This window comes from Elephas maximus, chromosome 16 (genome assembly GCF_024166365.1).
Source record: "Elephas maximus indicus isolate mEleMax1 chromosome 16, mEleMax1 primary haplotype, whole genome shotgun sequence".
Lineage (NCBI taxonomy): Eukaryota > Metazoa > Chordata > Mammalia > Proboscidea > Elephantidae > Elephas > Elephas maximus.
In genome coordinates, this window is record NC_064834.1 from 53,376,729 (window position 1) to 53,391,976 (window position 15,248).

A 15,248-nucleotide genomic window follows, 5' to 3' on the forward strand; every position below is an offset into this window, starting at 1 on the left:
AGGTAGGCACACAGAGAGAGGCACTTTTTTGAGACTTGCTGAATCCATGCATGGTTGCCAGTCCTAAAAGGTTCATCACTTCTGGCCTTGAGGTGGCCAGGGAAGCGTGAGCAATGACTCCTGCCAATAGAGAGGAGGTCCATGTCTGAGAGCTCCTAGGACCAGCTAAGAGTCTTCTTGCCCCTCCCTGCCTCCATCCTCCCAGACAACGCCTCTAGTGACAATGATGGGGAAGCCTGGTAGGCTTGGGTCACCCAGTCAGGCTGGAGGAAGGCTCCAGGGGCCTAATTTGCTGCATCTCCCAGCTGCCTGCCTGAAGGGGCAGGACGAGGAGGGAAGTGACCCTGGCAGGACTCTCTCTCTCCAACACACGTTTTTAATATGCAAGTTAAAAAAATATTTCGATCATTTAATGGAGCCCTGGTGGCGCAGTGGTTAGGAGCTCAGCTACTAACCAAAAAGTCAGCAGTTTAAATCTACCAGCCGCTCCTTGGAAACCCTATGAGGCAGTTCTACTCTGTCCTATAGAGTTGCTATGAGTCTGAATCAACTTGACAGCGTTGGGTTTAGTACACAACTTCCTTCTACTGACACCTACCCCTAAAAGAACTGACCAATGTCGCAACCCTTCCCTCCCTGCTCCCACCTGAGGGTGCAGTGGAGTCCTTGGCTGCCTGGCCAGCTCACTCTGTGGGTCCTGGGGATGCAGTGTACCTCTCCTAGGCTAGAATAAGGCTCCCCTACCCACCCCATCCCCAGGGAATCCCCTGCCAGAATCTCAGTCTATGCCACTAACAGGCCTTCCTGAGTGAAGAAGACAGACAACACCACAACCAAGTGGAATACAAAAATAGAGCCTCTCTTGTTTAAAAAAAAAAAAAAAAAAAACCAACAGCAAACAATTATCAACAACTAGAACCGGGGCTCCCCCAGCTCCTCCCCCAGCCTTCAGCAGCGCAGCTCTCATCTTGCTCAAGTTTCTCTTATTTTGCTCCCATCAAGATGAAATTCTCCGTTGTTCGGAGTTGCAGGGAGGGGCTGGGCAGGCGCCTATCGGGGCTCTGGGGCCCAAGTCCTCTGGCTGCCCCGCAGGCTGCGCGTGAAGGGCGGGTAGTTGAGGAACTCAAAACGCAGGCTCTGCTCAGTGGTGTGGTGGCCGCGGGGCAGCCGCTTCATGAAGTGGACCTCACGCTGGTGCTGCCGTGTCTTGGAGCCCTTGCGGGGCCGGCCCTTGCGAGTGAAGGCCATGTACCAGCCCTCATACTTGGCATTCTGCAGGGCCGTGTAGTTGTTCTCTAGAACGATCTCCGTGAAGACGCAATCCTTGCCTTTGCCGTTGCTCTGCAGGTAGGGGGGCCAGACACGGTGTTACTGGGCTCCGTGCAGGGCCCCCCCACCAGAGGCAGAGGGCAAGCGGCCCCAGACAGCAGGTGGGCACCCCAGCAGATGGTGAGGTGGGCACCCGCTCTCTAATCCCTCACAACCCGCAGCCCACCCGGCAACTTCCTGTCCTCCCGGGCAGCAGTGACACATGGTTGTCTACAGAGGGGCTGGGCCCCAACACAGAGAGGCAGAGAGAGGGGCCCAGACCCTGCCTGCTCTGGCCTCCTGCCCACCAGTCTGGCCAGAGCTGCTAGGGCCGTTTCCCCACCTGCCCCCTCAGTCCCTGAGGATTCCAGCTCCCTGGCCCTAGGGCAGCCACCCTATGGGGGAGGGGAGGCCTGTGGGGAGGCTCTGAGCCCCAAGCCCCAGAAGCCTAGGAAGAGGGGAGCTTGGGGCTGGAGAGGAGCCGTGACTAATGGGGCCATTTCAGAGCTAGGCTGAGGGGCTGGGCCTGCGGCTTACTGAACATTCCAAATGCTGGTACCATGTAATTGGACATAATAGCAAAGCAATTTGGCGATTTGTTAAAAAGATATATGGAATTTACCAACCCCCCCACCTCCAGCCCCTTCCCTAGCCTTCCTTCTTCCTCCTTAGCCTTTATAGCTTTCCGTCTGTCTCTCATGCAGTTTCCTTCTCCCTCTCCTCCCCCACCCCCACTCCAATCATTAGGTAGCTCAAGGTGGCTCTGTGTGTCTCTCTGCCCACCATGCTGAGATGGGAGGCACGAGGCTGTCCTGGAGGAACTCAGCCAGCTCAGCCTGCTCCCCAGACCCTAGGGTCTCCGCAGGCCCCAGGGGCCCACCTTCCTTCTGGGGCCTCACCTTGGCAATCAGCTTCCCCTTCTTGTTCATGCAGATGTAGAGGCCGGTCTCAGCGCCTCGAACTCGCACTCGGCTCCCAAAGGTATCTGTCTCCACAATGAGCTTTGCTATCGGGGACGGTAGGAGGGCCAGTTACTGAAAGGACCTTGACCCCCACCATTCCATGTCCTCACCCTACCTGGCCTGCAGACTTGTCACATCCCAGCAGTCACCGCTCCAAGGGCCAGGCACCCAAGAGGTGCTACTGATGGGCTATGCAACCCTGAGAAAGTCAAGTTTTGGGCTTCTGACCTGGGTTTACAGAGGGATTGGGGTGAGATCATGGTTTACAAACTGGGTTCTGCAGAGGGGTCTTGGGTCCATTCAATCAAAAAAGCTGATTCCTCCCAACTTCTTTTTAAACCAGACAGTGCTGATTTTTATGTCAAGGCTCCAAGTAAAATTTTATTTGATCTGCATGCCACTGTTAACCAAAAGATCTCTGAGGTTCCTTCCAGCTCGAAATATCATGTGCACATGCCTCACAGCTCCTGACCAACATCCCAGGTGCAGCAGTGACTTCAAGGCCGGAGGCTGAATATAACAGCACTCTCTCCTGCTTCCGCCACTTTGGGTTCTAACTCAGCCTTGGCCATCCCCCAGCCCTGCAGCAGTCCTGTCTGCTGAGAAGGGGATAGAGATGGAGCTGACCCTCCCTACATATACAGCCCAAAGCCAGCTGCTTTCCAAAACTGCAGACACCAGCTGAGAGGACCATGTCCCTTCCCCACTGCTTCCCAGTCACCATCGTCCCTAGCACCAGTGTCCAGAAATCGACGACTCAGTAGCCTTTTCTCCAATAACCCCTGTCAGAGGTGTGTTTCTTACCGCAGTGACCAAACACTTTCTACGGGCAAGGAGAGAAGACAATCAGGTGTGCTGGCCTCTCAAGTCTGGAAGCTGGAAGATGGGGGCTGAATTCTGTGCTCCCTCCCTACCCACCCCTTTTAGACATCCAGCTGGCCACAGAAGCCCCAGTACCCATCCACCAGAGCACAGTCCTCCCTCTGAGGCTGACCCCAAGAAGGGAGGGGGCTGAGTTAGCTGTCTGGGATGGGGCAGAAGGGGCTAGCTAGGTCTCCTGCCCTCCCCACTGCAGAGCCCAGCCTCTTCTCTCCTTGAGAAAGCAGTTCCCAACCAGCACTGACACACTGGCACCTTCCCTGTGCCTGAGATGAATCAGAGGGTAGGGATGGCACCAAGGTCATTAAGGCAGCCTTACTGCCCAGCCTGTGGCTGCCCCCCATTCACACAGACACTGCTCTGGGACTCAATGGCTAAGTCCCCACTCTGGCCCCAAGTCAGCTGGGGAAATGCAGCTGTCACCTTCCCTCCTGCCCACCTTCTCTTGGACCCAGTCAGGCTGCTCACCCCTCTCCCAGTCTGGCTCCCAGAACAAGGAGCAACCACTTCTAAGGACACCGATAGAAACAGAGTGAGGGGACCTCACTCTGAGGATTCTGGCCACACGGGACAGCTAGGGATGGAGTGGGTCCCTCTCTTCCTTCCTGGAACCCATGAAGAAGCAATTGGGATCTCTCTGCTGTGCTCCGCCAGACTCCTCCTGTCCTGGCTCCACACCCCAAACCTCTGCTCTGACTCTTGGGGCCTCCAACTCTATATCTGCCCTGCAAGCAGGAACCAGAGGACCTAGGAAGCCTCCTATACGTCTGTGGAGAGAAATGGACACCAGAACTCTGAGCTCTGAAGACTAATTCCCCTGCCACCATTTAGCTTCCCCTTCCTTCCTCAGAACCCAAGGATGTCGGGCCATTTGCTCCATCGGAGCAAACCCAGGATGAGCCAGGCCTTCGTTTCCTTTCCTAGGAAGCTGAGAAGGGCAGCAAGCAGCCAGTTTGGAGGGACAAAGGGACGGTAGGCCGGCCCTGCCAGCCCAGCAGGGGAGCTGGGCCACCGGGCAGGCAGCCCCCACCCCCACCCCCACCCCCACCCCACCCCCACCCCCACCCCCACCCCCCACTCTGAGAGCCCCCACTCTCCTTCCCGGATGGATCTGGGGAGCTGGGGCCACAGTTTACAGCGGCTTTCCCAACCGGGTTTTTGGAAAGCTTAACATTTTCAAACCTATTCTTCCACCCCAGTGACAGATTTATCCCAGGAAAATTATGTCTCCTTCCCTGGCTTTGAAGGGAAGTCAGCTACGTCGATGCAGAAAAAATGCAGCGAGACATACTCGATCCCCCAAACTGGCTCGAGAAGAGGAGAAAGTATTCAGGAAATGTTAAAAAAGGTGAAAGTAAGAAGAGTTTTAATCGCTCTGCCAGACGCGGGGGTCTCTCCAGAGATTCATAGAGAACAATCTTGAACCTCTTTTTTAACATTTACAGACTTGCAACTCCTTTCAAACGCCACATCTGAAAAAAGGCTTGTTCTTTTTCTGTTTTATATCAGTCTTCATTTTTCTTCTTAGCTCTTAAAAAGCCTCACCTTTTTATTACATTTTAATAGAGTCTTCCCCTCTCCTTTCATGCTTGTTTAACTTGGTCATTATTTAAAGGTTTTTAAACTCACAATAATCATTCTCTAAAAACAACACCCGCCGCCCAGAGGGCTTGCTTTTCTCTTGGTGCATCCAGGACTCTGGAAATTGGCCCGGTTTCAAGGCAGGAATATTGAATGTTTTAGAAATCAATCAGTCCTCAGCCTCTCCACCAGGCAGTAGCTCCCTGGACTTAACACCCACTGAGAGCTCTGCCCTAGCTGCTGGGGTCCCTAGGCAATTCGAGGGACCTTTTCAAGACTAGTTCCCAGGTGAAATCGACCCTTCTGATCCAAGTCTTTAAAGGCTCACAGCACCCCCTTTTCCAAGTTGGGAGAGTTGGGGGGATTTCTCTCCTCATTCCCACCCTTTTTGTGGGCCCTAACCACATATCCTCTTTCAAGAGCTTCCCTTAAATCTGGGCCCCCTCCCCCGAACCCCCTGCCTCCACCTGCAGTGGAGGAGGAGTGTATGAAGGGGGGTGTGTAAAGGGAGATTCCTGGATTCATTCATCTGCCGGGTAGGGAAGGGGGCACCTGTGGGCCAAGTACTCCCGGAGGTCCCTTCCCCAGCCCTCCCTTCTCCAGCCGACCTTTAAGATACCTTTTTTTGCCTTAACTCCTTCATCTCTGAGCTGGGAAGCCTGCGGGCCTCCAGCCAGCGCAGACGGGACTGGGCGGTCCAGTCACAGCCTGTGAGCCGGGTCATGTTCCACTAGCTACCTTTGCGGCCATGGTGCACCGCAGCCCGCCTTACCGAAGGGGTCGCCGTCCTCTGCCATGGCGTTGATGCGCTTGTTGGCCAGGACCTGCACGTGCTTCCCGCTGGTGCGGCTGTAGAGCTGGTAGGTCCGGATGAGGCGGCGGCTGAGCTGATCCGTCACCAGGCTCTGCTCCCTCACATGCTGTGTAAAATTAGGTGAGGACTGAACAGTTACCTTTAGGAAATTGAAAAATACACAACACGCCATTATAATGCTACTCTGCCCAGGGGCCCAAGCGGCCCCCATGGCCCTGCGCACCCCTTCCACTGCCCCAGACAGCCGGCAGGGCCTGGACCCCAACATACCGGCTCAGGCACCACAGCCCACCTAAGATAGTCGTGCAGACCCAGCCTGGGATGAAGGAGGATCTAGACCCACCTGTTGGGAAACACCCTGCGCTCTGCGCCAGTTCGGAAGAGGGGAGCAAGCCCCTAAACAGGGCAGGTCCCCACCCAGCCTTCCTAGAGGAGCAGGGCGCTTTTAAGTGGGGAGGTAGCGTTACTCGCCCGGTGACATTTATAAAGACAAATTTACGGAGCAAATGTTGCGAGCGCAGAGGGCCTGGGCGCCGGATCGCTTGGCCGGGTCGGCCAAGGCTCCCCAGAGTGCCCCGGAGAGGTTCCCAGCGACAATCACCCAGACTTCTCCAGACATCACCCCCGGTCGGCTGCCTCTTTCCTCAGCGGGCAGGTACGGCTGCCCACAGAGTCCCCGTGCACCCCGACCTATAGGATGCGTGGGACACGGCGCTGGACTCAGCCCCTGCGTTCTAGCCTTGCCAGGCACTTGCTGTGTGACCTTAGGCAGAGCGCTACCTCTCTGTTCCTCAGCTCCCTCCACGAGGTAGCTCGTGGTTGGGTTTCTAAGGAGCCCTGCCGCCCTGGCCTCAGGGTGCGTCCTCCTGCCCCTGCCCGACATTTGCCAATCGGCGTCCCCACCCGGCTCCCGCCTCCGCGCAGAGCTCCTTACCTGGGCTTGGAGGCAGAGAACCAGCAAGTGCAACAGCCTGCGGGAGACAAAAGCGGGCGGGAGAGGGGCGCGGGGTGAGCCGCGAAGGCGCGGGGGCGTGGGCCGGGCGGGGACCGGGGCGCTGGGACTTACAGGCAGCTCAGCGCGGAGCGGGGACTGCCCATGGCGCGCAGCCCGGGAGCGCGGAGAGCCCGGCGGGATCACGCCGTCCCGCAGGCGGCCCGGGGGGACAAGCGGGGCGCGGTGGCGGCCGAGGGAAGGTTGGGCGCAGGAGCCCAGCGGCGATGCCGACGCGGCTCCGCGGGGCCCGTGGACTGTCGTGCTCTCCCGCGCGCGGTGCCGCGCTGAGTCGCCTGCGCCGCTGCCGGAGCCGGTGGCGGCTGGCTGCTCGGGAGCCGGAGCAGGCGGAGGGTAACGGGCCAGCGGGCGGGTGGGGAGGTAGGGAGGGAGGGGGAAGGGTGGGCGGGGGGCGCCGCACCGGGTGCGAGGGGGGAGCGCGGGCGGGCGGCCGGAGCCGCAGCCCCCGGCTGGGAGCAGGGCCGGGACGCAGCCCGGGGCGGGGCGGGGCGCCTGGGGCGGGGCAGCCGACGGGGCTGGGATTGGGGGTCGGGGCGAGGGGAGGGGTCTAGGCACCCGCAGGAGGGCGGGGACGGCCCTGTGGGCACCTCCCCCACCCCGGCCTGTCCACTCGCGCGCTCTGGGGGCTCGGACACTCGGGGATGTGGTCGCCTCGGGCTGCCGGCTCTGTGGGGCCCGGGAGACCCTCGGCCGGAGTTCCCTGTACCGCCCGTGCGCCTGAGTCCGACGGTGCCCTTTCCCCGCCTTGGGGCCGGGTCCGCAGATGCCTCTGAGCAGCCACCTACTGTGTGCTCGGGCCGGGCCTGCGGGTGGCGGCTGTCCCTAACAGTGACTGACCGGCAGTGCGCCCGTCTCTCGCACAGTGCTTGCGTGTGCGATGGGGGGACCCAGCTCCCCCCATCTTTCCGCAGAGTGCCCCGCCCTGCCGGTCTCGCCTATCTTGCTCAGTTTCTAAGGAGGCTCTGGGAGCAAGAAATGCCTGCCTATTATCGCCATCACCCGTGTCTCTGTCCCCCTTTCCCTACACACACACACTAGACCAAAGCTTGGGAGGACCCATCAGCACCCATGTGGAAAGGGGAGCCCAGAGGTTCCTGAGAGAGCTCACTGCTCTGCAGACTAGCAGGCAGAGGGAGCAAAGAATGACTCTTAGCTGCTTTTCTTGACCCTCAGCTGCTTTTCTTAAGAGACTTATCTTGGAGCTGCAGCCCTGTCCCTCTGAATGCCCATCTTTTGTGCATTTAACGGGTATTTACACACCCACTGTGTACTAGGAACTAACCTGTGCTTTGTGTCAACAAGCTAGTGAGGTAGGCAACAAAGAAGGTAGGGGCTTGTCTAAGCCTTTCCTTGTCCCAAAATCATGGCTTTTCCACAGGGGCTCCTGGAACCCCTGAATAGTGCTGCTTCTGTGGGAGCAGCCTGGGTGGGTAGAGGTGCCCCAGACAGGTACTTCTGATAAGCAGGTGGAGCCACAGGTGCCCTACCCAGCTGCTGCCTTCACCCACAACCCCCCTCAACCGGCCCCCACGTCCCTGGGGGCAGGACTGGAGGGGGTAGGATGGGTCCAGGAAGCCATCAGGACAGAGGTGGCAGGCAGGCCCTTGTCCAGTAGCACAGCCAAGTTCTGCCTACCTCCCCACTCCCTGTACCCCATGTTTCCCACTCCCAGCCATCAACGCAAACACTGAGCAATGAGTGGAGGGGAGCCAGGGGACTTGTCCCAGGCTCCCTTCCCAGAGAAGTTGCCTCCTTGTTACCTTCTCCAGGTTTCTGCTCATTCAGCTAGCTCTTGCCCACACTGACCCCAGGCAGGGGCCATGTCTTACTAGTTCGGAACTTTACAGCTCATGGGCCAGAACTGGGTAGAGTTGCTCTGCATTGAGTGTTTACTGAATGAATAAATGAATGATGGGGACACTGGGTGAGCTTTCAGACCTTAGCCCATGTGCAACTTCCCCAGTGAGACTTGTCTTCATCCTCCCCCCCGCCATAGATATTAATTGTAAGCACCACCATTTATTGAGCACTTGTATCTGCCAAAGGTTTGGCATGCCTGTCTCCTCTCAGCCCTTTGGGAGGCAGGCCCATCAGAGGAGAGGTCAGGCAGTCTCCAGGTGCTCACAGCCCTCCTCAAGGTGTCATCACTTTCTTAGAAGCCTGCGTGGTGGCTTATTAAGTGTCTACCTCCCCCTCTGCACTGGAATGTAAGCTTCAGGAGGGCAGAAACGATGACTGTTTGCTCAGCATCTTAATCTCATGCCCTGCCTATAGCAATGTTTGTTATCTGAAAATGTTTATTTGTATGGATCAATGAGTGAATGAATGAGCGGAGAGATGGAGAGCAGGGGAAAGGGAAGAGTCTTCTCCCCACTGCGGAGCCAGCCCTCAGAAAAGTCTGATGGGAACAGCAGAAAGCAGGACCCCGGCAGAGGTCAGGGCAGCCAGTCTGCCTGTAGTATGTATAGGTCCTGGGTTCCCAGCCAGGACCACTCTGGGCACTTGTCCTTCCCTACAGAGGTGGGGGTGGGGGCTGGGCAGAGCACCTGGTTCAGAATAGCCTCAGTCTTGATTCTGGAGCCCCTAGAAGGCTCTGAGGGCCCTGTGCTGAACCATAATGCTCTTTACCCCCTCACCCCTCCAGAGAAAATGGGATCCTGGAGCCTGAAGAGGCCGAGGTCAGGGTTTCAGACCTGCGCCTTCACCTCTGCCAAGGGGCCTCTGCAGGAGAACTGCTTTCCACTTGGAGACCCTCCAACAACTGCACTCTCACCCCTAGTCATAGTTCATTTTGGAGGGAATCCTTTCCTCCGACCCAGAGTCGGGGTCTCTGGAGGCCGGGGGGCGGGGGGCGGGCGATAGGGACACCTTCGCAGCAGGCGCCCCTTCTCTCCGGGCACAGCCCCATGACTGACAGATGCAAATGTTGGCCGGGGCCCCCGCAGGCCGTTCCCTCCCTCCCGCGCTCTCTCGCCTCCCGGTCAACTCGCTCCTTCCTTTATCTTATCAAAGCCCCGTAATTACAATTGCTATTTTGTTTCCTAGAATCTGCAATCAGAGCTCCCGGGCCCTGAAGAGGGAGCGCCTGTCAACCTGATCGCTGAGTGACAGCCCGGCCACCTCCCCTGGTGCCCCCACACTCCGCAAACACAAACACACACGCACACACTCCCTGAAAACACAAACACACACTCTTCGCCAACGCAAACACGCCCTCGCCGGGACCCAAACACGCACCTTCTGCCTCTTCCCAAACGCACCCCTGGCCGCGACCAGGTGCGGGCCAGTCAGATACCCACCGGCCACTGCCGCCCCGACTGCAGCTAGCTCTGGCAGCCGCCCCCTGTGCCAGGAGTTCAAAGCGCCGCGGACTCCTGCCCACCGTTCAAATGCAAATCGCCCAGACAGCGTTAAACAGTTGGGGTATCTGTCTGGGAGTTCTCTGCCCGGAGCCCCCCAGTACGGGTCTGTCTCTCCTACAGCGGTCGGCAGCCCCAGCGTGCGCCTTCAGCCCCCAGCGCTTTAGGGCCAAAGCGAATTGGCAGCGCACCTACTGTGCGCTGAGGGGGAGGGGTGAGGAGAAGAAACAATCCCCAGCTCTGTCTCCCGGGCACCCGAACGGGCCTGGAAACTCCAGGACGACGAGGCTGATGTGGATTGGGCCCCCGCTGCGGGCAGGAGCGCGGTCAGCGCCGCCGGGGCCCTCGGGAAGCCAGAACAGGCAAACCGCGGCGGAAGGCACGGAGCCATCAGCGGCCAAGCGGGGGGTTAATATCCGGGCGGGGCCACCGCAGGGGGTAGATGGGTCGGCTTGGGAGGCATCCCCCGAGAGATGACTTTTCGCTGCACTGGGCGGGTTTCCCGCGCCTCCAACAAAGCACGTGCCGAAAGTTAGGAAGCTGACGGCGAGAGAAGGGAAGGGCAGGACCACCACCGCCGGCTTCCCCTGCTCTAACGCAAGTCCTTCCCAGAAACGAATGAATGAGTGAATGACAGCCTTAGTGACTTATCCCCTCGCCTTCCGCCTGAAGGCCGGTCGCCCAGCCGCCTAGTCAGGCACATAGGCCCCTGCACCAAGGCGCGCGCGCCTGGCGCCCCTAGAGAGGCCGCTTGGGGAGCTACACGGTCAGGGGCGTCCTCTCGGCTGTTTCAGCCTCGCCCACCAGAGGGCGCCAGCTCCCCGCCACGTGCCAAGAAGAGGCGAATGGCTGCGAGCTCGACTGCCCCCTCCACCCTGGCTCCCTGGGGGAAACACTTCAGGAAACTCCTCATGGAGCGGGGAATGCGGCTTGTGACCCTGACCGTCGCAACACAAAGGGGTCTTTTTCCTTGTCTTCAATTTGAGGAAGAAGGGAAGTTGAAAATAAGACCCCCCCCTCCCCGCCCCCCAGCTTCTCACCCTTGTGGGAAAGGGAACCTCCTTCTCCAGGGATGGCTGTGGAGCAGGGAGGACTTCTCCGTGCTGTGGGGGCACTCCCTCCAGTTTATTTCACCGGACCAGTATCGGCCCCTTTCAGTTATCTAGGCCTCCCTCTCACTTGGCCACTCACTTCCCCAGCAGCTGGTGGCACTGTGGTCTGTTCCCCACAGGCCCTGGTCTCTGTGCATCCTTAGCCTGTCTGGCCCCTGGCTGTCTCAGGAGGTAACTTTTTGTTTGTTTGTTGGGCACTGACGCCCCTCTCAACACAGCTGCTGAACTGCTGACCCCGGGGCTGGTTACACACACTCTAGAGCACACCAGGTACATCCAGGTCTCTTCCTGGCACAGCAGCAGCCAAGGCCCAGAACCTCGCGATTCCAGGTACCAGAGACCCCCAGACCAGGCAGTATGCTGGAACCCTTTAGCCCAGGAGGCCAATTCCCAGGAGCCCCTCTCTGCCCCCATATGCCAGGCCACCCGGATTCTGGTTTCCTTGTCACCCAATCTGGCCAACCCCCTCCATCTGGCACCTGGAATCAGGTTTCTAAGCGCCCAACCCTGCCTGCCTGCAAGACTCAAAGGAGGAGCAAAGACTGACCCCCACCAGACCCCTCACAGGCCCTCCCCGGACTTGAGCCCCCTTCATGGGGCTAGGGATGCACATTCCTCAGGCAGCTTAAGCCCCCTTATCTGCCCCCTGCCCATCAGCCTGAGTGCTGACAGAGGCCCAGACCCCTTGTTTGGACACTGATAACCTCCTGGAATGGCCCTCCCCCACCCACAGGGCTGGTAAAGGTCTAGGTGTTGGGAGGTCCCCTTCCAGCAAGAGAGTTGGAGCCCAGGCCCCAGGGATACCAGGATCCCACATTTCCCTATACTCTCCGAGGCTCAGGGCCACCCTCGATGCTGCCACAGTGCCACCTGGTGGTCCCTAGGGGAATGTCATCCCAGCACAGGAAGAAGCCACTCATGATTTGCAAAAAAACTCATGCTATTTTATTTCAACCTTTATCCAAAAATATAAAAAGGGGTAAAAATGCGTAGTCCTGAGCTTCAACTACTGACCTCCAATCTTCATGGGAAGGTGGGTGGGAGAGAGGGTCAGAAGTCCCAAATTCCTCCCACCCCTAGAGAAAAGGAAAGCCCCAGACATGGCTAGGTCTACAACAGGACCCTAAGTAAAATGGGCCCCCTTTTCTCCTAGCACCAACCCAAGCACCCACCACCCCCTGCCCCAAACCCCCCTCTTCAACAGAGAAGAAACATTTCAAATTCTTGAGACTTGTCCAGGAACATGGTGCATGGCACAAGTCACAGGCTGCTAGCTGACCTGAGGAGAGCAGATAAGGGCTCAGCATCTAGACCCCTACCTGCTCCTCTTGCCTCCTCCCCAGCCCACACCTCCCTGCTCCGTCCCTGACTCACCAAGGTGGGCTAGGGCCTGCCCCCTTGCTTCTTGGCAGGCAAGACAGGGCACAACTCAGCTTCCTCCTCCTCACTGTCTTCTTCCTCGCTCTCCTCCTCCTCAGAAACATCATTGCTTATAGTAACTGGTAGACACACAAGCAATAAGGGGGACGGGAGGAAGGCTGAAGCCATTCCTCCTTCACACCACATCATTTATTGGGCAATTCTTAATTATAGGCCTTGTGGTGCTAGGCTTACAGGAACCCTGACCGCCCATAGCTTATAGTCTAGTTGGAATGAGTCTTAGCCACCAGTTGGGTGCCAAAGAGCTACAGGAGTACACATCAATGGAGCAGGAGAAGCTGGGCCAGGTTCCATGAAGGAGGTGGGCTTGAGCAGAAGAGTAGAGGATACATGATGCAAGGGGCATAGCCTAGGGAAGGGGAGCATGTAGGGTCTGTATAGAGACTGCACTGCGCAATGAAGTGGAAATGGGGCAGGAGTGTGGGGAGGCCTGGAGTGGACTGGAGGCAAAGGAGAAGGCCCTCCCCTCACTCTCACCAATCTGGTGCCGCCCAGTGATTCGCACAGGGCCAGAGCCTGACTTTAGGCGGAAGGTTACAGGTGGTTGGAGCTGGAAGTCATCGAGGCTGAGCTGGAGGAAGAAAACGATAAAGGCTTGACCCCTTCCAGTCCTCACCCTGTCTGGTAGTGAGTCCCAAAGCTTTCAATCTCCAGCCAACCCCCACTCCCACCCCCCCAGGCAGGGGTGGATTATCCAATAAGATAAGCACAGCACTTGCCTTGCTTACCAGATCATCTGTAGTGAACATACCACATGTGAAACTTTTCACTGTAGACTATTAAGTCAGCACAAGTAAGCCCGTGCTTACCTTGCTTGCTGGGTCATTCACCCCTGTCAGGGATTGCAAATTTAAAGAGAGGCTTTGATTCTCTAAGAAGGTGCTGTGGGGTTGAAAGAGAGACAGATGCCAGCCATATCTAGAAGCAAAATCACTGATGTGGTGAAAAATGTGAAATTATTCACTACAGATGATGTGCTAAGCATGATAAACACCATGCTTACTTTGCCTATTGGCTAGTTCGCCCCTGCCCCCAAGTATGGCTTAAGAACTCACCATGGGTTGGCAGGACAACTTCAAGTTTGCCACAGGGACTGCAATCTCCTGATGGTCGTGGTTTCGTGCTACAACTTCCACCACATTACATTCATCCTTGGCCCCCTCGGTGAGGCAGAGCTGGGAAAGGTACACAGGGCTTCTACGTCTTGCAAGGCTTGAGGTGGAGCCATCTGCCCTAGAACTTGCTCAAACTCAAAGGTGCCTGGATAACCTTGCCGACGGAGTTGCCCATGTGGGGGTGAAGCAGAGGAGGTGACTCCCAGTAAAGTGGAGGAGGGAGAGGCTTGCCTAAGCTGAGCTAGTCTTCGCTGTACCCGCCGCCCCCTACCTCCTGCCTTTCCCTCACCATGGTCAAGGCCAGCACGTGCTCGGCATCATCCTCTTCCTCTACCTTGAAGGTGAAGGAGCGGGTGCGCCCAGAGAGCTCACAACCTGGGAGAAAGAACAGTGGAAGTGTGCGCGTGGGGCGGGAACATTTCACCAAGCCCCCGTCACGTGCAACCATCGACTGACCGGCACGTTACACGCCCACCAAACGTCCCTTCTTAGAAACACCTGGGGCGCTCCCCACTGGGTTCAGGGCCCGCCGTCTTCTTCCGCTCGAGCGTCGGCGCGCGGGGCCCGCTGTCGTCAAGGTCGGCGACGGAGTCCCTCCATCCCCACCCACGTCGTGCACCCAAACGGATTCCTGTGCCTCATCCCCGCCGTTTACCTAGGCCGCCTCAGCTCCACCCCCATCCCTTCCTTTCCCCAATACCGAAGAAAAAACTGTCCATAGTGACTGGGGCCGGGACGCGCAGGCCTCCGATACCCCCCGCCCGGGCTCGGCTTTCCCGGCTCAGGAACGCTAAGGCGGCGGCGGCGGTGGCGGCGGCCATGCTGCAAGAACCTTCTTGAAACTCCGCCTCCGACACGTACAAAGCCAGTGACACACGGCCAGTTCCGGCCCCGCCTCTTAAAGGAGACTCCCAGACTGAGAATGGACCGAGGTGGGACCGGTGCCTGGCTTCCCGCCCAGGAGGCTTCTGCTCAGACCTGTGTCAAGACCGCAAAGAAAGGGCGTAACATTACAGAAGCATGGATTTGGGGTTACTGTTAACGTCCTTGCTTATTTCCACGATCAAGGCTCTGTGAAAGCATCTTCTGCCTCCCTTTTCTTCAGCCCCTTGTTGTTGGGTGCTGTCAAGTGGGTTCCGACTCATAGCGACCCTCTATCAAGCATGATGTCCTTCTCGAAGGACTGATCCCTCCTGACATATCCAAAGTACGTGAGACAAAGTCTCGCCATCCTTGCTTTCTAAAGAGCATTCTGGTTGTACTTCTTCCAATATTTGTTGATTCTTCTGGCTGTCGTATATTCACTATTCTTTGCCAACACCCTAATTTAAAGACATCAATGCTTCTTTCTTCCTTATTCATTGTCCAACTTTCGGTATGCATATGATGCAACTGAAAATACCACGGCTTGGGTCAAGCACACCTTAGTCCTCAAAGCGACACTTCTGCTTTTTAACACTTAAAGAGGTCTTTTGCAGATTTGCCCAATGCAATATGTCGTTTGATTTTTTGACTACTCCTAGCACCCTCTATAGTTGCCCACTCTTCCAACCCAGAGTAAGATTTGTTGAGGAACGGAGGTAAGCCTTTCCTACTCCCTTCCCTAGCATAGGCAGGTTTCAGGGCAGCCTGAGTTCTTACAAAAGGATATGCACTTAACAGCTTC

The 15,248-nt window shown here is 57.5% G+C and overlaps 2 protein-coding genes across 3 annotated transcripts; both read right to left on the reverse strand.

Moving 5' to 3' along the window:
- Positions 1 to 894: 894 nt before the first annotated feature.
- Positions 895 to 6,642, reverse strand: FGF8 (fibroblast growth factor 8). Of its 2 annotated transcripts, none has more exons than XM_049855424.1 (5): positions 6,611 to 6,642; positions 6,479 to 6,515; positions 5,503 to 5,650; positions 2,208 to 2,314; positions 895 to 1,341 (listed from the first exon to the last, which is right to left on the reverse strand). In XM_049855424.1, the coding sequence occupies exons 1-5, from the start codon at positions 6,640 to 6,642 to the stop codon at positions 1,051 to 1,053; spliced, it is 615 nt and encodes a 204-aa protein (XP_049711381.1). In that variant the 3' UTR covers positions 895 to 1,050. The 2 variants fall into 2 exon arrangements, with proteins under 2 accessions (XP_049711381.1, XP_049711380.1); XM_049855423.1 differs by having other exon boundaries at positions 5,503 to 5,683.
- Positions 6,643 to 12,209: 5,567 nt separating this feature from the next.
- NPM3 (nucleophosmin/nucleoplasmin 3) lies at positions 12,210 to 14,611 on the reverse strand. The gene is made up of 6 exons (XM_049855135.1): positions 14,283 to 14,611; positions 13,872 to 13,957; positions 13,523 to 13,642; positions 12,945 to 13,038; positions 12,402 to 12,526; positions 12,210 to 12,306 (listed from the first exon to the last, which is right to left on the reverse strand). Exons 1-5 carry the CDS (start codon positions 14,401 to 14,403, stop codon positions 12,411 to 12,413), a joined length of 537 nt encoding a protein of 178 aa, XP_049711092.1. The 5' UTR covers positions 14,404 to 14,611; the 3' UTR covers positions 12,210 to 12,306; positions 12,402 to 12,410.
- Positions 14,612 to 15,248: the final 637 nt, after the last annotated feature.